This window comes from Musca domestica, unplaced genomic scaffold (assembly GCF_030504385.1).
Source record: "Musca domestica strain aabys unplaced genomic scaffold, Musca_domestica.polishedcontigs.V.1.1 26, whole genome shotgun sequence".
Classification (NCBI taxonomy): Eukaryota; Metazoa; Arthropoda; class Insecta; order Diptera; family Muscidae; genus Musca; species Musca domestica.
The window spans coordinates 5041428-5063516 of NW_026712283.1; the positions used below are offsets into that span (position 1 = coordinate 5041428).

A 22089-nucleotide genomic window follows, 5' to 3' on the forward strand; every position below is an offset into this window, starting at 1 on the left:
AGTAAATTGACGAATTTGAAATTGCCAGTTTTGTGTTTGAAAAAATATCAAAGTCGACTTATAAAAATCGATTTACAACTTCGAAATCATAGATTTCACCATTGATTTTATCATCTTTGGACATAAAAACTACATATCAAAAAGTGAAATCGACTTTGTTTTGGAAATAGCAAATCGGCCTTTAGTTAGCCGGACAAAATTGTAAGTAGATTCTCGCTTGAGACAAAATTCGGAAAGCTATTGTCCAAATTGCCAGCAACTCAACTCTCACATTTGAAAAGTGAAGAAACAATGCAAATGTCAGCTACTCTGCAATAGGGATTCGTAGGTCAAATTTCGACCAATCAACTTAAAGTATTTAAAAGTCGAAACCCACTTTTAATCCGTTGAAATGGAACAGCAAAATGGACTTAACGCAATCAAGGTAGAATTTTTTGTCAAAAAAATTGAAAACCCTTAGCCGACTTTCCTTTTCATGTCAACAGTCTTCTTTTTAATGAAAGTAGGAAAGACAATTTGTTTAATCGCTGTAAACAAATTGCCTGGGTACAAATTTTCGCATTCGGTATCGCTAAAATTTTGATCGAAATGAAATAAGAAAACAACTCTCACATTCGATGGTTGATGGTTTCAACCGAAATGTTCAATTAAAACAATATAAAATATAGATTTGAGTTCAATGAATTCAATTCGATCGATAAAATCTGTATGTTAATTTTAGATTGGAAAAAAAGAAAAATGTTGCTAGAAGCAACTGGTGTTGTTGAAAACAAATGGAAATTTTCAATTAAATCAATCGAAAATGTTTATATTCGAATTCATTTCGATCGAAATTTCTTCGATATCGAATGAGATATTTTTTGATTTTGAAATTTTGCAAATTAATGTTTAAAAAAAAAAAAAACTTTTTTTCATTAAGCAATGTGAGCTGTGAATATTTGTACAGAAAAAGCAGTGAAAATAAATAATATTAATTTAAAAAATCTGCCTGCTCTTGCAATACTCAAACACCAGCACAGCATGGTCATTGTAAAAACCATGGCTGCTAACAGGGTAAACACACTTCGGTTTTATGGAAGAAAACTCATCTGTCATCGAATGAAAAATTCATCTCAATATAGAAATTATTGAATGAAGATTTTGTCGATCAATTCTTCGTCAATTAGCTTCGAAATTTTAATGTAAAACATTAACTTATATGGTACAGAATATTTGCTATGATACGACAAAGCTTCAAGCTAAATACGTTGGAGTAAAATTCGATAATATAGATTCTGGCAGTACTTTCAATTCTGGAGTTTTTCTCTAGATATAAAAAGGTTTTTCGTTCCATGTAAAACATTAACTACATGGTGCAGAATATTTCCTATCATACGACTAAGTCACGTTTAAAATACAATGGAGTAATATTCGATTATATAGAGACTGGTAGTACTTTGATTTCTAGATTTTTTTTTTAATATAGACAATGGATTTTCTTAACGAAATTTCCATGTAAAACATTAACTTTATAGTACAGAATATTTGCTATGATACGACGAAGTTACAGGTATAATACGCTAGGGTAAAATTCGATTATACAGAGACTGGTAGTACTTTATACTTTCAATTAAATGCAGTTATAATAATATTTTGTGATTTATTTTCAAAAAAAAAAAAAAACCCACTCTTCTCGAACGAAGAGTATAGGGTAAGGAATTGTAAGTAAGGGATTTGAGTAAAAATACACGTTAGGTTTAGTTATAATAATACATATACCGTTTAGTGTACATATTAAATTCAAATAGTTTATGACGATATTTGAATTAAGAACAATTTTTGGTTAATTGCTTTGAAAACTTGCAAGTCTTATCACCGTCTATTCTAATTAGATTTTGAGGTCTTGTAAATAATTTACGAAATGTTAAACATAATTCACTTGATGCACAACTGACATTAAATTAATGTATGTCGTCACTTCAATTAAATATTAAGTTATAATAATTATTTTGGAAATGTTAAACATAATTCAGTCAAAGACAACTAAAAAGTCTGTTACCTAAATTGTGGCAACGTTGAGGTTTCACCTAAAGGTGTAAGTGCAATTTTACAAATTTCGGACTATAGTTATGCTTAATGCGAGATATTTTATTGTTATAATAATTGTTCGGATATCCCGATTAATTTTACTAATTTTTAAATCAAAAAATATACAGTGATTCTGTAGTCATGGAAGTAATAGAAATTAATTAATTAATTGAAAGGAAATACTTGGAATTTTATAAGTCTTTTAAAAAATCCAGCGATCTATGATTTGGAAGCAATATTTTTATAATTATTTGTTAATTTCGAAGCGGATTAAAATTCCTAATTAAAAGTTAGACTGGATCATATTCTATCACAATTCGAAATCGGTACAATAATTTTTTATTTGAAACGTTTTTCCCTAAAACTTTCAAATGAGAGTGTAACATTTTATCCGACAATAAGATATTTATTTGTAATAATTTTGTAAAAAAAAAATTGCCAAAGGTAACCCTGAAACTGGTTTAAAAGAAATACTTATAAAAGTTAGATTTGAAATATAGTTAATATCATTTATGGCCTATGTCAATCCTAAAACTTGAGGATTATCAAAAATAGAGGGATTATTAAGCGACAGAGGATTTTTTTTTTTTTTTCAATAAAATTTTTATAATTTTCAACGAATTTCTAAAGTGTCTCAAAGTGGGAATAATAGCAATCAATATTCCCCTCTTTAAATTAAGCATTCAATGAATGCGCGCAATCATCATTTGTTAAGAGTCGTTATAGCAGTTATACAACTGAATTTTATGGATTTTCGTAAATTTTTTTCTCATGATTTAGAGTATTTGAGCACGAATGAATGAAATTTTTCAAGGATTCTTTAGCCACAGACATATAGTCGAGACAAACAAATATATTATACAAGCGACTATCTACGAGCCAAGTAGATCTTTCGATTGTGAGTTTTCAGTATTATGAAAAAATGGGCACAATATTTCAGTTTCAAAATCCAACGTTTTTCCGTTTTATTTTCCTGAAGTTTCTTAAAAATATATTATACATTTTTTTCATAGGAAAAAAACCTCATATGATGCACCCGATATTACGATAACAACCGGAATAAGGTTAATTAACTATTCAGTAAAAATGTTTTGGATATACAAAATTACAGTTCATACTGGAAAGAACATTTTGAAACGCAAGTGTTTGGTTTCTGGGCTATTATTCTTTAGCGAATGATGTAGAAACATAAAATTGTGTAGTTTTAGGAACACTATTTTATTGTCTTCTGCCATTTCCGACAGAAAAAAGCAGTTTAGTATATGTATGCAAAAATTAATTTTTTATTAAAAATATTATAGATAACAGTATTATTGTGGTTTCTGGGTTAATATTCTTTAGCTACTGATGTACAAACATTTAGTTTGTTCCCGCTTTTTTTACGGAGAACTCCTTTTAGTGTATTTAAGTTTGTACAGCGCTTCGCAGCTGTCTCTGAACCCCAGATGAAAATTGCACAAAAATATAAACAGAAAAAAATGTGTCCAACCAGTGTAATTTACTTCCTGCTTCTATTTTAGGTTTAGCTAAAGCTAAGATATTGAGTAATATTTTTATAATTAAATAGAGTTATCTTGATGTCTGCTATAAAGCTTTTAATTTTTGCACTCTCCTTGAAGAGGGCATATATTTTTCTCGAAAAGATTTCCGTATTAAACAATGTAAGTCCAAAGACTCTCATTATGGTTTTCCTTGCCACAATAGAACGTGGCCAAGGGAATAAGTAAACGGATGAAATTGAATTTGTAGATATAAAAAATAGCGGTTATTATTATAACCAACCTTGTTTCTATCGTTTTTACAGATCTATGACGACAGATAATTGAATAGTACAAATGATATTACAGCATAGACATTAAATAAAACTATGTAATTCCCGTTTATATAGTTAGGTTCTATTTACGTATAAATCAAAATTTTGAGCGATTCTTTAGTAACAGATGTGTTATCAACTGATAATTATAAGACATAGTATATACAAAATCTAAAAGTAGGGAATTAAGGGGTTAGGATAGGAGAGTCTCTACTACAATTATAGAGATTAAAAGCTCAATGTTTAGAGAAGTATAGGGAACATCCCTTCCCATTGACACTTGTGGCATAGTGGGATCCATATGCAAATGTCTTTCAGACTTTGTCATTTCTAACATAAATGATACTTTAAAACAAAAACATTTGTAGATTCTTTAGTCAAGGATGTGTAAGACTTTAAATAATATTAAAAAATAGAGATTTTTGGTCTCTATCTCTCTCTACAATTTTAAAGGAGAGGAAATAAAATTTATAAAAAAATATTTATATGGTAGGTATATTAGGACAAGGAGATTATAAAAATAAAAAATATAAAAAAATTGGTGTAGAGGGTCTACAAGAGATTGACGGCTAAATTTGCAAATTGATAAACCTAAATTGCTTGTGCTTTTATCATTGCCCAATTGACTTAAATTCCAAGAAATTTTGGAGTCATTAAATCGTATCATTGTCATTTAATTTAAATAAACTACATTGAAATACAATCATAATATTTAACAAATTAAATAAAACATTAAAAATTATAATTGAGCCCTTCCTTTTTTTGGAAAACAAGCCAGAAGACCGATCCTACATTAATTTAAACAATTTCCATAGAGATATTTTAATAAAGGACTATCATTGCTTGAAGATGAAAAGAGGAATTGGAAAAAGCTATTTGCGAAGTTTCGTTTTGTAGCTTGCTTCTGCGAAGGATAATTTTATACGCCTTTATGAATTATCCAAATGGGGCAAATTTAAAAAGATTTTATTATTCAAGGAAATTGACAATTTTACTTTAAGACAAAGATAAACTAGAAGATTTTTAGAAATATATTTTTGAATGCTTTTAGAAGGATTATTTTATAGGGCTCCAATGTATGGTGTGGCGTTAAAAAGATTTTAGATGCAAAGAAAAATTCCAAAAAAGTTTCTAGGAGGCATAACTTTATACACTTCCAATAATTATCAAAATATGACAGTACAAAGCACGACTTTAGATGCAAAGAAAATTTCCCAAAAATCATAAGATTTGTAGGAAAAAAATACATTTTGAAAGCTTCTAAGGAAGATAATTTTGTACGCCTGCAATGCATAACCAAATGTGGCAGTTTAAAAAAGTTTTTAAGATGCAAACAAAATGTTTTAAAGAGTTGAAGAATTTTAGGAGCAAAATCTTTACCAATTTACGATTTTTTTCACAATTTATTTTTTCAAATATTTTGTATGTCTCTTACAAATTAAAAAAAAATATATATATATACTCAACTGAACTCTTTTTGGGTAAAGAAAAGGAAACTTATATACATAAATATTTACATATGTCTGATGTTACTAAAAGCACTTCCATTTTCCATTATGTTACTACTAACCCCATCAAAATGGAATATTGTAACTTAATAGCCGGACCCAAAAACCAAGTTTATCGTTGTTAAACACAGAAAAGGATGGTGGTGATGATGATGACGACGATGTCATATAATATAAAAACAAACAGGCATTTACTATCGTCCTTTTAAACATAGGTTTCTGGGCTATAATGAAGTTGTTAAGGACGTTATCATCATCATCAGCATTGTTATGATACTCGTTATAGTCATATGGTGGTGGTATGAAGATTCTAATAATTCAACAATTTCTATAGGTTTTTGTTGACTATGAAAATGTTTTCGATGATGATGATGAACATTATCCTCGTTATGATGTAAAGGGAAAATTCGATAATGCTGAAGAAATGTCATTGGTAATTGTTGTTTCCTTATTGTCTTGAATATTTTGTACAAATTTGAGCAGCATAACACCCCATCTACACCTCCGTCACTTTCATCATATACCACATTTCTCCTTTGCCATAAATTCAATTGTAATTGAGTATTCGTCGTTTGTGGTGGCAACAGCGATTGTTGCAGTTCTCGTCATTCATCCCAGAGACATTGTTGTTTTTGCCTCACATAATACGAGAAAAGTGAACATTTACGACACGTCTTAATGCCACAGCGATAATTTGATGATGCTGCCGAATTATCACCGCCATTTTTACCTTTACAATATTTCAAACCGCAAGGATACCAACCAATACAAGTCTCTAGGGTACAGATACATGGTGCCCATAAGCTACTTACTTCGTTGCAGCGTGATGACATAGTATCGGGAAATCTCTCGGTGGCAGCCTCAAGGCTAGATATTGAGGAACCTGAAAACCAAGGAAGAGAGAATAGGAAAATTTTGTTAGAAACGAAATCAAAAGAAAAATTTAGTAGAGAAAAATCAATTCTAAAATTTCCTGGTACAAAACTAAACTAAGAAAATTATGTCTGAGAAAGCGAAACTCGTACACTTAGTATAAAATTGTCTTTCATGCAATATATAATTGTTATCAAATTCCCTACGAGAAGAAACCTATATTGTTTATTAACGTTACTAGAACTAGCCGTAGAACAAAACTTTACTCTATTTTCTTTAACAAAATAATGTCATTTATTCTAAAACTCACCAAATTTCAATGCAAAAGCTAAACTAGAACAGCTTACATTTATACGGCAACCCTGTTTCGAACTGCGTCCAACTTCACGCGATTGTTGGAAAATGTATTTGGGGAAGTCCCTAAAATTTAATTAATCGCGTTGTGTAATTTACTGAAGTAAATATTAAAAAAAAAATGAGAAGACAACGAGGACAAACCACTGTTGAAGTGAGAAATTTTGTAAACACCATAAACCATAAATCGCTAAGTGAGATATCTGAGATTGCTAATAGAAGCCGATCTACAGTTCAGTACATCATAAAACGCTTCTAAACAGATGCATGTGTAGAAAATAAGTCGAAATCGGCAAATAATAAAATATTTACCTTGAGTGGTGAGAATATATGAGTATATTTCCCGGCAGATCAAAAATAACGATTTTGAGTGCACCGAAGCTCGCAAAAATTGCTGAAAAGGACTTGGGAAAAGTATGTTGCCCTCAAAAATAAGAAATATACAATAGAAGAAGAGCTAGACACAAACCTCTAATCGGCATGCGAAATCAAAAAGTAAAATTGTGAATTACCAAGGAGCACACATCAAAAGATTTTGCATTTTGGAAGAATGTGCTGTTCACGGACGAGAGCAAATATAACTTTTTGGTTCAGATGTCAGACCTTATCTATGGAGAAAGGCAAATGAAGCGCTACTTGCCAAAAAATATGAAGCCTACAGTGAAGCACGGTGGTGGGTCCGTAATGGCGTCATTTTCAACCTCTGGACCTGGTGTATTGCATTTTATTGAGCGTATTATGGATCAGACATTTTGAAATAAAGTTTGCCACTCTGTAAGGAAACGCTCGGCCTTGGCGAATATTATTATTTTTATCAAGACAATGATCCGAACACCAGGTTTATAAAGTGCGGTCATGGCTGCTATATAATTGTCCCCACGTCATGGATAGCCCAGCCCAGAGTTCAGAAATAAACCTCATAGAGAATTCATGGAGCTGTCTCGATGGAAAAATCCGACAGCATAGCATATCTTGCAAAGAAGATTTGAAGAAAGCTTTGTTGGAAGAATGGCAAAAAATTGAACCTAGCTATTGCGAAAAACTTGTTAAAGGTATGCCAAATAGGCTTAAGCCTCTGGACCTGGTGCATTGCATTTTATTGAGGATGTTATGGATCAGACTATGTTCGTCAACATTTTGAAATAAAGTTTGCCAATCTGTAAGGCTTGGCGAAGATTATTATTTCTATCAAGACAATGATCCAGAAACAACTTTTATAAAGTGCGGCTGCTATATAATTGTCCCCAAGTCATGGATAGCCCAGCCCAGAGTCCAGACATAAACTCCATAGAGAATTTATAGAGCTATCTCGATGGAAAAATCCACCAGCATAGCATATCTTGCAAAGAACATTTGAGGAAGGTTTTGTTTGAAGAATGGCAAAAATGTAACCTAGCTTTTGCGAAAAACTTGTTAAAAGTATGCCAAATAGGCTACAAATGGTAAAAAAGAAAAGGAATGCATACAAAATATTAATATCTAGAAAAACTGTGTACAAGTTTGGCTTTGGGATTGAAATATCATATTTTTTAATATTTATTTATTTATTTTTTTTTTACTTTAAATGAATTAAAATGTTGAGTTTTTTTTTTTGCTTTTTAAATTACTCACATAGTGTACTAATAAAATGTAAGAAAAACATTTTTTTTGTAAATTTTGATTTTCGAGAGTTATAAGAAAAATAAAAATTTTTCTTTAGCTGTACGAGTTTCGCTTGGAGCTACTATATATATTGGGAAAATATTTCAAATGTGCGATATGATGGGATTTATTTGCAAATGTCTTTCAATCTTTATTGCTTCCAACATGATACTTTGAAATAAAATATTTAATTATGGGGCCCTCTGTACCTCATTTGTAACATCGTTTTTGTAAGATTTAATGTAAATAGTTGACGTAGATTTGTAGACTCTGAATGGTTCAGTGATGCCTGTAAATGTCTTTGAAGCCATATTATTTCATAGACCTATTCTTTTATAACCTTAATTTAGTCAGATTCATATGCAAATGACTTTCAAACTTTATGATTCCAAAAATGATACTTTAAAAATATAATTCAAAACTTTTTAATTGGAGAATATAATTTTCTTTCAAAAAATATAGAAAGCCTTTTAATGGTTTCATTAATAACTATATTTGACATAAAGCATATACCTTCTGGTTTTGCTAAAAAACATAATTCCTTACCTGGTAATTCAGACCATGCTTTCAGGTCAACGTCCCGTACATAGGTGGCATCAATTGCTTCGCCACACATTGTCAACAAATGACGCGAAATGGGCTGGGAACGATTTAAATGCACCCACGATGTCATCGTAAATGTATCTTTGCCCTTGTCCTCTTCGGGTGTTCGTATTGTACTGGGATTCTTTTGACGTAGTTTGGCCATTGCATCGGATGATATGAAATCACCCTTATTGAATTTCGTCACAAAGCACATGACCTGATAGAGATTTTGGCCACGTTCTTCCTCGCCCAGAACCAAGGCTTTGAGGATGCGTACCTCCTGCGGAGAGAAAGGGAGAAAAATAACAAAATATGACATCAATAATTGTACTATTGTAAAAACATTTTTTATTATTTTTTTATCTTATGATCCTAAGATCCTAAAGAGGATTTCCTTAAAAAGACCTTCAGGAGAAGCCATTATAAAACTAAAAATAATTTTATTTTGACACTTTCTATAGAAAATATTTTAAACGGAATCTTCAAAGGAAATGTCCGAGGATATTTTTCCTGCAGATACCTTTTAAAGAAAATAGACTCAAACGAGCTAAAGAGTTGCTTCACTTGGCCGAAAGTGGTGAACTGCCGAATTTGATTTTATCCGACGAGAAAACATTCGTTGTCCGGCAGTTTCTTAACAAACAAAATGATCGTGTATATTAGCCAAAGAGGTCAGCTGAAAATGTGCACCTTCGGTTGACCACCAGAACTCAAGCGCAATGGTGATGGTGTGGGCTGCCATAACAGCCAATAGTCGTTCTCCGCTTGTATTAATCGACCGTGGCATCTGAATGCCGAATATTATCGCGAAAATATTCTGGAGGGTGTATTTAAGCCTTGGGCACGCAAACATTTTGGCCGCAGGCCTTGCACATTTTAAGAGGACTCAGCACGCACCACCCAAGAATGGTTACAAAATTAGGTTCCTGGCTTCATTTCCAGCGCACAATGGCCACAAAAACCTCCGGATATTAATCCGTTGGGCTATTACGTCTGGAGTATTTGGAAATGCAAGGTTGGCACTAAAAATACCAAAGTGTCGATCACCTCAAGCAAACGCTTCGCCGGGAATGGGCCAAAATACCGCATAGCAACATTCGTGCAGCGTGTGACGGTTTCATTGGCCGTTTGAAGACCATGATTCGTGCCAAAGGTGACCGATTCGATCAAATCTAAAATTGTTCTAAAAGTTGATGTTATTTCTGATATTTTTTGCTTTCATTCAATAAAATTTGAAAATTATGGCGTTTGACTTTGTTGCAATTTTTTTATCTCAGAAAATTGTTGCCTAAGTGTACGAGTTTCGCTTGGAGCTACTGTATATAAAATATCGAAGTAATTGAAATAGAAGATCTCTGGGAACCCTAAAAGAACTTCTCACAGAATTCCTGGTACGAACCTTTAGAATTAGCACTAAGTGTCCTTCAGAGAAAATCTTTTAGACATTCTCTGAGACTAGGCTGACAGTCTCCTTGGAAAATCTACCAATTACTTTCAAAGATAACCTTTTAGACTGACATCTCTTAGGGTCTTTTATTTATCAGAATAAGAATTATCCCGTCATACTTACATTTCGAAAATCAATAACTTGCGTTATCAGCGTTCCATCACTCTTCTGGAATTCCAATGTTATCAGGTCTTCGCTAACATTCGATGTAATGCTTTCTTGTATAACTTCTCCGCCCTGCAAAGAAAACGAAATTAATACAATTGTTAAGTAACTAAATAAAGACTTGATTGTGATTTAATTTTAATTAGTCAAACATGCTTGTGTTATGGGGTCCTCCTTCAAACTAATTGAGTCCATTTCAAAAACTGCTAACGCACTCATCAAAACACCAGGATAATCAAATTGCCAAACAAATTCAATTTCCGAGTAAGCTAATTTACTCTGCGTGCCGTGGCTTAGAGGCCAGCCATGCAAAGCAGAACCTCTGAAATTTAACCACGAGCAGCATTAACATTTCTGTGTGACCTAAGACTATTTCAGGCATGCAAAATGCATTTTGCTTTTGCCAGCAACAACAACAACAACATTAATTGCAACAGTAAATTGAATATTAGGTTTTTTTTTTGCAATGTTGTCTCCCCTCCTGTTCTCTGTGATTTTTCAACGCCCCCATTCCAAAAAAAAGGTGGAATTAGGAATTTCGCTAATAGTTCTTGCAGCCAACCGTGAGACGAAGCAAAATTGCCAAAACCACCTCCAATTAGGGAAACATGCTAAAAAGTTTAGTAGTGTTGACATTGTCCAACAACAATGAGAGTGGAAAATGTTGCTAAAAAAATGTCAGCGAAAATTTTCTAAAAAAAAAATATGTTTTCTCGGAGTTTTTAAAATTTGTAACTAGAAGAGTGAAATATTTCCATTGTCGCAATAGGGTTTTTCCTATGGAGAATATTTAAGAATTTAAAAAAAATGTCTCAGATATCAAGCACATCGTGGAGATTAATCTTAAAAGGAAATTAAAACACCGAATCTAAATTTGGGGATTCATATGCAAATGTCTTTCATATTTTGTCGTTTCTAACATAAATCATACTTCAAAACAACAACCTTGTATCCAAAATACCGAATATCGGGAGGTGCCGTTATATACCAAAAAATGGACCTGCACAGACAATTTTCTGTCATAGGATGTAGCTGTCGCTAAAATCATCAAAATACCGAATATTGGGAGGTACCTTCAGATGGGGAGTTATACGAAGACGTGGACCTGCACAGACAATTTTCTCTTATATTCTGTAATATCCATTACGAACCTCAAATACCAAATTTGAAACAATTCCGCTGAATAATGTCGCTAAAGTCAGCAAAATAGCGAATATCGGGAGGTACCGTTATATGGGGGCTATACGTAGACGTGGACCTGCAGACAATTTTCTGTCATGGGCTGTACCATCTTTTAGGAACTTCAAATACGAAATTTGAAACAATTCTGGTGAATAATGTAGATAAAATCATCCAAATACCGAATATTGGGGCTATACGAAGACGTGGACCTGCACAGACAGTTTTCAGTCATAGGCTGTAGTATCCATTACGAGTTTCAAATACCAAATTTAAAACAATTCCGGTGAATAATGTCGCCAAAATCATTAAAATACCGTATATCGGAGGTACAATTATATGGGGGCTATACGAAGACGTGGACCTAAACAGACAATTTTCTGTCACTGACTGTAGTATCCATTACGAACTTCAAATATCAAATTTGAAACAATTCCAGTGAATAGTGTAGCTCAAATCATCAAAATACCGAAAATAGGGAGGTACCGTTATATGGAGACTATACGAGGACGTGGGCCTGCACTGACAATTTTCTGTCACAGGCTGTACTACCTATGAGGGACTTCAAATACGAAGTTTGAAACAATTCCGGTGAAAAATGACGCTAAAATCATCAAAATACCGGAAATAGGGAGGTGCCGTTCTATGGGGGCTATACGAAGACGTAGACCTGAACAGACAATTTCCTGTCATAGGCTGTGGTATCCATTACGCACTTCAAATACCAAATTTGAAACAATTCCGGTGAAAAATGTCGCTAAAATCACCAAAATACCGGAAATAGGGAGGTACCTTCAGATGGGGGGTTATACGAAGACGTAGACCTGCACAGACAATTTTCTCTTATAGGCTGTAATATCCAATACGAACCTCAAATGCCAAATTTGAAACAATTCCGCTGAATAATGTCGCTAAAATCATCAAAATACCGAATATTGGGAGGTACCGTTATATGGGGGCTATACGAAGACGTGGACCTGCACAGACGATTTTCTGTCATAGGCTGTGGTATCTATTAGGCACTTCAAATACGAAATTTGAAACAATTCCGGTGAATAAAGTCGCTAAAATCGTCAAAATACAGAATATCTGGAGGTACCGTTATATGGGGCTATGCGAAGACGTGGACCTGCACAGACAATTTTCTGTCATAGGCTGTAGTATCCATTACGAAGTTCAAATATCAAATTTGAAACAATCCCAGTGAATAGTGTAGCTCAAATAATCAAAATACCGAAAATAGGGAGGTACCGTTATATGGAGACTATACGAAGACGTGGGCCTGCACTGACAATTTTCTGTCACAGGCTGTATTATCCATTACGAACAAATTCCAAATTTAAGACAATTCAGGTGATTAATGTCGCTTGAATTAGCAAAATTCCGAAAATATCGGGGTACACATAATATGGGGGCTATACCAAAACCTGGACCTACATGGCCCATTTTCCTCCATACTATGGTGGAGGTTAAAAACATCAAAACTCTAATTTAAAGCGTTCACACATTTTCTCACACAAGCTTGCCGATTTCTCCGGGATTATAAAATTCCACCACTATTTGTTCCAAATTCGAACACTGTGCGTAACTTACTTTTTTAGGTCTACTTTCACCAAATCAGAGGTAATTCGAAACTTATTTGTCTTTAATTGCGACCCAAAACCATTACTAAGGGATGCATGGTTGGGCAACTAACAAACACAGAGTAGAACGGAACGGGTGCGTAGAAAGGGTAGCCCAACTCCATAGTTTCCACGAAAAACGAAAATAGATACTCCCGAGGGGTTTGTGTACATCAAGCGGGAATTTCATTGCAACCTTTTTAAACGAGACGAGAATACTAGGACATGTGGAGGAGAAGTGGAAAAAAGAACGAGAATAAGGGTCGTGGTTTGAATTGGAAATACCAAATAAAATTGTTGTAATTCTCCTGTCCTCCTCCTCCTCATATCAGACAAACAACTAGAGCCTGGTGTGTAGAACCGGCATAGCATAGAATTTGTCGAAATGTGGGGCTAAAACTATTAGTTTCATGTTTACAGCTATGTTGTTATTCGGGTAGGGAATGTGGTCCCGGTCGCAGGTAGTGGCAGGGAAATGGCTGATTTGCATGTTCATTAGAAAAGGCAAAACAAGAAATGTTTACCTGCAAAAAGGTTAATTCAGGCGACAACACATGTAAAAGTTTTGTAACAACAACAGCAAAAACACGAATTTTTTTGCCGAACTAACAAAGTTTTGGAAAATGTGCAAAATACCATAAGCTCTGACACTTGTGAAAGGCAGACAATGGAATGGCGGCGCAAATGGTGAGAATAGTAAACTAATGACAAATTGGTGTAAAACTTTTGCGTTTTCGGCATTAAGTTTTCGAGAGAGAAAAATAAAAGTTTTCCTCTTCTCTGCCGCCAGGGGTACTTGAGTGTCAAGCACAAAAAAAAATAAACTCAAATAAATAAGTCAAGTTGAGCGCACTTAATGGAGAAGTGGATAAAAGGAATTAAGTGCAACCATTTACAAACTTCGAATCTGGGATACCCTACAATCGGCATTGATCCACTGAATAAATAATATAAATATCTGAACTAAATATCGCTAAACTCTTTACATGGCAGGCGATCTTCGATCCAGAACGACCTAATTTCTACTTGCCAGGGAAATTCTCTTCCGAACAATACAAGAAAATCGAACATAAATTTCCAATTTTATGCGAAATCATAAATTCCAAATTCATCCAGATTTATGTACAGAATCGCTTTTTCGCAAGTTATGATAGAAGTATTAAAAATTGTGACTCTTTGTGGCTGAGGTACCAGAAGGGCTTCGCCGATATATTTTGTCTTCATACACAGATCTTGTGTTGGAAAAATATTTGGATGTTTGAAATTTGAAAAGAGTTCGAGCTTATTTAACTTTTTTTAAACGTTTTGTTTTTCAAAATCTTGAAGCCTATGTGGGGCAGGTAGCAAAAGAAATGGTCCGATCTTTACCATATTTTTAACAGATCTTGTGTAGATGGAAATATTGAGATGTACCAAGTCTGAGTGGAATCCAATGTTATTTTCGTGTTTTTTTAAGCTTCATGGATATTGAAAATTTTGACCCTTTGTGAAGGAGATACCAGAAGAAATTATCCGATCTCTACCGTCTTTATAGCGGATCTTGGGCTGATAAAAATATTGAGATGTACCAAGTCTGGAATGGAATTGGATGTTATTTTCGCTTTTTATGAACTTCATGGTTATTCAAAATCTTGAACATTTTTGGGAGAGGTACCAGAAGAAATGGTCCGATCTTTACCATATTTAATGCAGATCTTGTATTGATAGAAATATTGAGATGTACCAAGTCTGGAATGGAATTGGATGTTAATTTCGCGTTTTATGAGCATCATGGATATTCAAAATTTTGACCCTTTGTGGGAGAGGTACCAGAAGGAGTAGACCGATATATCCCATCTTCACAGCAGATCTTGTATTAATAGAAATAATGGGTTGTGTGAAATATGAAGAAGCGGATGCTTATTTCGGATTTTATGATCGTTTTTGTTATTCAAAACTTCGACCCTTTGTGGGGGAGGTACCAGAAAGAATCGTCCGATCTTTAACATCTTTATAGCAGATCTTGTGTTGATGGAAATATTGAGATGTACCAAGTCTGAGTGGAATCCGATGTTATTTTCGCGTTTTATGAACTTCATGGATATTCAAAATTTTTACCCTTTGTGGGGCAGGTACCAGAAGGAGTGGGTCGACATATCCCATTTTCACACCACACCTTGGGTTAACAGACATATTGTGATGTGTGTAATTTGAAGAGAACCATATGCATATTTCGGATTTTATGATCCTTTTTGGTTTTCCAAAACTTTTCCCCCTTTGTGGGGGAGACACCAGAAAGGATGGTCCGATCTCTACCATTTTTATAACAGATCATGTATTGATGGAAATATTGAGATGTACCAAGTCTGAGTAGAATCAGATGTTAATTTCACGTTCATGGATATTCAAAATTTTGACCCTCTGGAACCTCCCCCCCCCCCCAGACGTAGTAGACCGATGTATACCAACTTAATACTAGGCCTTGGGTTAATAAAAATATTGTGATATGTGTGTTATTTGAAGACAATCGAACTCTTAAACTAAAAGAGTTAGATTAATCATAATGTTGACGTTTTGTGGGGAAGGTACTGGATGAAGTGAACCTATATTATCCATTTTCGCACCTGACCTATCACTGATGCAAATATTACAATTTACAAAGTAGGAGCTAAACCGAATTAACGCTTCTCTTTCTGTGCAGATTTTTATTTTTTTTTTTTTGGAAATTTTGACCGTTTGTGGGGATGTACGAACGAGAAGGAGTGGATCGAATGGATTCTTTTTTACACCAAACCTTGGGTTAATAAAAATATTGTTATAATTATCAAAAATGTTGACTCTTTTAGGGGGAGGTACTGGATGGAGCGCTGATGCAAATATTACGATTTGCAAAGTGGAAGCAAAATAGGATTATCCTTTCTCTTTCTGCGCAGTAAATTATTTTCTTTGAAAATTTTGACATTGTGTGGGGGGTGGTACCAGAAGGAGTCCATCTCCGAACTCGATCTAAGTTTGATAATAATATTACGATGTTCTAAGTTTGGATCTAATCGGATACTCAGTCAGACGGACGGGCGTATATCGCTAGATCGACTCCAAATGTCCTGAAACGGATTTGATCCAAAGAGACCTAGGGTCTAAACCGTTATTTCGACTAGTCACCATATCTCTCGCCATATGGCTGAGGGTTCTTCCATTTCGAAAAAAAAATGTGATTCTGAAAAAACCGATGTGGGGTAATCCAATAGTCGGCTATGTCCACATTTTTCCTTTTGAACCCTAAATAAATGACTCATGTTCGCAAATTTTGCATATCATTTCGAATTTGTATTGCACTTCAGGTTTCAAGTGTTTACAGAAATTTTTTGTTCATCATCTGCCTGTCTGATTGTTAAACAAACATTTTTTGCATTCTGAGATGAAAAGGTTAAACACTTTCAGGTGTTTTTGTTGTAGACATAATACGTGAGATTGAAATGGAGTGATTAAGAAATGGTTTCTCAGAGAATTCCACTAAAAAAGAGCTTCTCAAAAACTACCTCATATAGACTTTTAATAGAAGGCCTTTAAATGGGTCTCTCTAAAGAATTCTTGAAAAGATCAAAAAAAAAAGAATAATACCTATAGAACACCTTCAAAAGAGAGAAAGAGAAGACCTTTTGACGGAATGACTTTACAAGACCTTCAAAAGGGAGGAAAAGAAGGCCTTTTTATGGTCATATATTATAGGCATCTCATAAAAAACATTCAACCGAACTTTCAAAAAAGGTCTTCTGTGCAAGGAATAAAGGAGTTTATTAAATCGTATTTTAGCTCTAAAAGCTCTTAAATGTACACTGATAAGGCGTTCAAAGAGTTTATCATTGAATATATTTTAGGGGCCTTTTTTCCAAAAGCAAAACTTCCATAGAAGCATTTCTTAGGACACCTTCTAAAGGACTTTCTATGGAAGAAGACATTCAAAGGGCTTGCCAAGAGAGTTTTAAATGGGTTTTTAAGGTGGCATTAAAAGGGCTTCCTTTTAGCAAGGCTTTAAAGGGAATTTCTTTTAGAAAAACTTTAAAATGACTTCCCATAGATGGCTTTAAAAATTCACGTTTATTGCCCTTTTGGTCCCTGAAAAAACAAATTCTTTAAAAATCAACGTTTATTGGCCTTTTGGTCCTTGAAAAAATATTCTTTAAAAATCCAAGTTTATTGGCCTTTTGGTCCTTGAAAAAAATATTTTTTAAAAAATCCACGTTTATTGGCCTTTTGGTCCTTGGTAAAAATATTCTTTAAAAATCCACGTTTATTGGCCTTTTGGTCCTTGAAAAAAATATTTTTTAAAAAATCCACGTCTATTGGCCTTTTGGTCCTCGAAAAAAAATCTTTAAAAATTCACGTCTGACGGTTTATTGGTCCTTGAAAAAAATATTCTTTAAAAATCCACGTTTATTGGCCTTTTGGTCCTTGAAAAAATATTCTTTAAAAATCCACGTTTATTGGACTTTTGGCCTTTGAAAAAAATATTTTTTAAAAATCTACGTTTGGCGGTCTATTGGTCCTTGAAAAAAATATTCTTTAAAAATCCACGTTTATTGGCCTTTTGGTCCTTGAAAAAATATTTTTTAAAAATCTACGTTTGACGGTCTATTGGTCCTTGAAAAAAATATTCTTTAAAAATTCACGTTTGACGGTCTATTGGTCCTTGAAAAAAATATTCTTTAAAAATACACGTTTATTGGTCTATTGGGCCTTGAAAAAAATATTCTTTAAAAATCCACGTTTATTGGCCTTTTGGTCCTTGAAAAAAATATTCTTTAAAAGTTCACGTTTGACGGTCTATTGGTCCTTAAAAAAAAATATTTTTTAAAAATCGGCGTTCATTGGTCTTTTGGTCCTTGAAAAAATATTCTTTAAAAATCCAAGTTTATTGGTCTATAGTTCCTTAAAAAATATTCTTTAAAGATCCACGTTTGGGGGTCTATTGGTCCTTGAAAAAAAATATTTTTTTAAAAATCCACGTCTATTTGTCTTTTAGTCCTTGAAAAAATATTCTTTAAGGACCTTTTGGTCCTTGAAAAAATATTCTTTAAGGACCTTTTGGTCCTTGAACATATATTCTTTAAAAATCCACGTTTACTGGCCTTTTGGTCCTTGAACATATATTCTTTAAAAATCCACGTTTACTGGCCTTTTGGTCCTTGAACATATATTCTTTAAAAATCCACGTTTACTGGCCTTTTGTCCTTGAACATATATTCTTTAAAAATCCACGTTTACTGGCCTGTTGGTCCTTGAACATATATTCTTTAAAAATCCACGTTTACTGGCCTTTTGGTCCTTGAACATATATTCTTTAAAAATCCACGTTTGAGGGCCTATTGGTCCTTGGAAAAATATTCTTTAAAAATCCACGTTTTTTGGCCTTTTGGTCCTTGGAAAATATTCTTCAGAAATTCACTTTTGACGGTCTATTGGTCTTTGAAAAAAAATATTCTTTAAAAATCCACGTTTGAGGGTCTATTGGTCCTTGAAAAATCGGCGTTCATTGGTCTTTTGGTCCTTGAAAAAATATTCTTTAAAAATCCAAGTTTATTGGTCTATAGTTCCTTGAAAAAATATTCTTTAAAGATCCACGTTTGGGGGTCTATTGGTCCTTGAAAAAAAAATATTTTTTTAAAAATCCACGTCTATTTGCCTTTTAGTCCTTGAAAAAATATTCTTTAAGGACCTTTTGGTCCTTGAAAAACTATTGTATAAGGACCTTTTGGTCCTTTGGATTCTTTAAAAATCCAAGTTTACAGGCCTTTTGGTCCTTGAAAAATATATTCTTTAGAAATTCAAGTTAATTGGCCTTTTGGTCCTTGAAAAAAATACTCTTTAAAAAATCCACGTGTATTGGTCTATGGGCTTGTCAAAAATCTATATGGTTTTAAAAGTACTTCGCATAGAGGACCTTTAATATAACTTAATTTTCAAGAATACCGTTTAAGTTGGCATCTCGTGGAAGTTCTTAACAAGGACTTCTTTTGTAGGCCCTTAAAAACGCTTTTCATATAAGATCTCCATATGGATTAGTAAGGCTGGTCTTTACACAGGCTTTTCTCTGGAGTCCTTGCTAGGAACTTTTCATAGAAGAAGTTTCTCATAGCAGACTTTAAATTAACCTTCAAAAAATGTTTAAATCTTAGTCCTTTGAATATTTAAAACTTAAATCCTTTCCATATATATTTTTTCCCATGTTCAAGTTCATGGTCATTCTATCAGTCAACCGACATCAAGGTACTGTTGTCTGTTGCTGTAAAAAAAATTGTTTTATTTTAAGAGCTTATCATCGTCATCCTCATCTGATGTCCTTTTTTCACTTTCCGTTTAGATTTATATTTGGACTTTTAAAGTTCTTTGGTCTTTTGGGAGGGACTGAAGAGAGAGAGAGAGAGAGAGAGAGAGAGAGCAAAGAGGATAAACAATCAAGTTACACAGACACACACACACAACCAACCAACCAACAATTTGTCCTTCGTTGCATTGTGAAGAACAACAAAAAACAATCCAACTCTAGTCATTTCCACTTCAGACCTGAGCTCAAAGAAAAAAAAAGAGGTGACTTGCAAAAAAGCAAACAAAAAACAGCATACGCTTATGATACTCATGTATACTCTGGGTTTTTTTGCTGTGAGTTTGCGGCAGCAGCATATTCTCATCAAGCGTGTTGCTGGTGCTATAGCCTGAAGTGCCCTGAAGCAAACCGCCATTAGATGGGATACAAGGGAATGAAATGGACCACCACCACCACCATATTTGATGTCTGTCCAAAAAAAAAAAAATAATAATGACTGCATAGCTTCAAAATTGTTTTAACACCCTACACGCCATTTGCCTTATGTTTGAATTCCTTTCCTTCTCCCCTTTTCCGTTCTCTCTTTGGCATCCCTCTCCATTTTTTTGTGTTAAAAATTCTGTGCTGCTACTTTTTCAAGAGGTATTTTTCTTTGGCGATGATTTAGTTCATGGTCATTTGAGATGGTTTAGACTACGACTTGTGGAAAAGGGGTAGAACAGAAAAGATCTGTTTAAATTTGGAGGTTCCTAAAAAAATGTAAAATACATATGACAGGTCCTGTATGATCGAAGAAATCTAAGCAATTCCGCATAATTTTAAAATTAAAAATATTTCAAAATGTGTTTTGGGTCAAAGGTCTAGAATCTCTCTTTACAAAACGTTTGTTAAATAAACCCAACTTTCCAATGGCCTTCTCTGTTGAAAAATGTCCTTCCTTGGATTTTTTTTAATTTTAACTTTTTTGTTAAACAAAAAAGCACTGTTTTTTTCTTATTATCCTCTTCTCGCAAATTGTTTTTAATGACCTTCTTTGTTTGTTTCGTCCTCCGCATTTTTGTCGTAATTTTTTGTTTTGTACGTTTTTTTACAATAGTCCGGGCAGGAAAATTTTCCACATGTACGAAATGGCTGCGAAATGTTGTTGTTGTTGCTGTTGGTTTCATTTTACTTCAACGTGAAAAAAACGTTCGTTCAATGCAGATGATATATACATTTGTGGTTGTTGTTGCTGTTGTTATGTTCCACTACATTTGATTTGATGCATCTGCAGTCACCTTGCCTCCGGCAAGGCAAGCAGCACAACTATGTGGTTTTTGTGCCTTAAATAGTTGGGGGGAAATTTCTTTGGAAGGAAAATTTATTTTGGCATTAATTTGAAAATTTAAATTTAGCCAAGTTAAAAATACGAGAAGTCTTTGAAGGTCTCCTGTGATAAGCTATTTAAAAGGCACTTCGGCGAGGAGCCCTTTTTAAAAAGGCCCTTTAAAAAAACTAAAGACGAAAACCCCTTCATAGCTTTGTAATAAGAGTACATCGGAGTTCTTCTATTTGAAGCCCATTATGGAATTGAGCGGAGCCATTGACGTTTTTCTCTGATAAGCTCTCTGAAAGCTACTCCCGGGAGGAGCCGTGAAAAAAAGTAAAAAAAAAAATTCAAGAAAAACCATTTAAAACATGTCAGTGAGAAGACCATGAATGCATTTACTATGAACCTCTGAGAATTTCGAAGCAGTAAACAATATAAACAGTTCTTTTTAAGTTCTTACATGATAGCTGTACAAAGCACTTTAGTCCTCCATAGACCTCCAATAATAAGATCGTTAAATCCTCCTATAAGAAGTTCATGAAGGCCCCTTTAAGGACGTAAATAGGAAGCATTATGGATGTTTTGTAGAAATCTTTAAAATCACCATCGCCAGAAGGTCTTCTCTGACAAGCTTGTCCTCAATTGCCGTGTCGCCTTAAAGGCGAAAAACTTGAAAGCAGCAAGAAATCTTCAATGAGGAGCTCTTATAAAGGGCTTCTATGAGAGAAGTCCCTACCTGTATTTTATGAGAAATGCTCTAATCCTCTGTAGGCTTCCTATAGATAATAACAAGGCCTTTAATAAGAAGAGCTTTATGGGTCGTCTGTGAAGATCTCTCAAATATCGCCTGTGATAGGTCCATGTTGGTATCCTTTGAGAAGATTTAAAATTTATTTTTTTGTGAAATCCTTAAGGATCTTTATTAGAAAGCTTTTGGGAGTCTTCTATTGGAAGAAGCAACCCTATGCAGAAACCATTAAAAGCCTCATACGATAAGTCCTGGAAGACCCTTTAGAGTCTTCTACAAGTAGTCTCATAAATGTCTTTTATAGGAAGCCCTTGAAGGACTGATATGGGAGACTCTTGGAGACAATCTATGAGAAGGCTTCAGAAGGTCTTATATAAGGAAATTTAAGATCTTCAGTGAGAAATTCTAAAAGAATTTATAAAACAAAGGGTTTCTACTTTGGTTTTTCGTCAACATCTCCGAAGCCTTCCATTT

General features: G+C 33.8%; 1 protein-coding gene across 1 annotated transcript in view; it reads right to left on the minus strand.

The window, feature by feature from the left end:
- Positions 1-5329: 5329 nt before the first annotated feature.
- LOC101897693 (out at first protein) overlaps positions 5330-22089 on the minus strand; it is a 58436-nt gene continuing 41676 nt past the window's right edge. Inside the window, exons 2-4 of the mRNA XM_011295464.3 lie at positions 10412-10525; positions 8803-9121; positions 5330-6271 (exon numbers count right to left, since the gene is read on the minus strand). Of these exons, the coding sequence (XP_011293766.1) occupies positions 5994-6271; positions 8803-9121; positions 10412-10525 (711 nt within the window). The 3' untranslated portion in view covers positions 5330-5993. The remainder of the gene's footprint in view (positions 6272-8802; positions 9122-10411; positions 10526-22089) is intronic.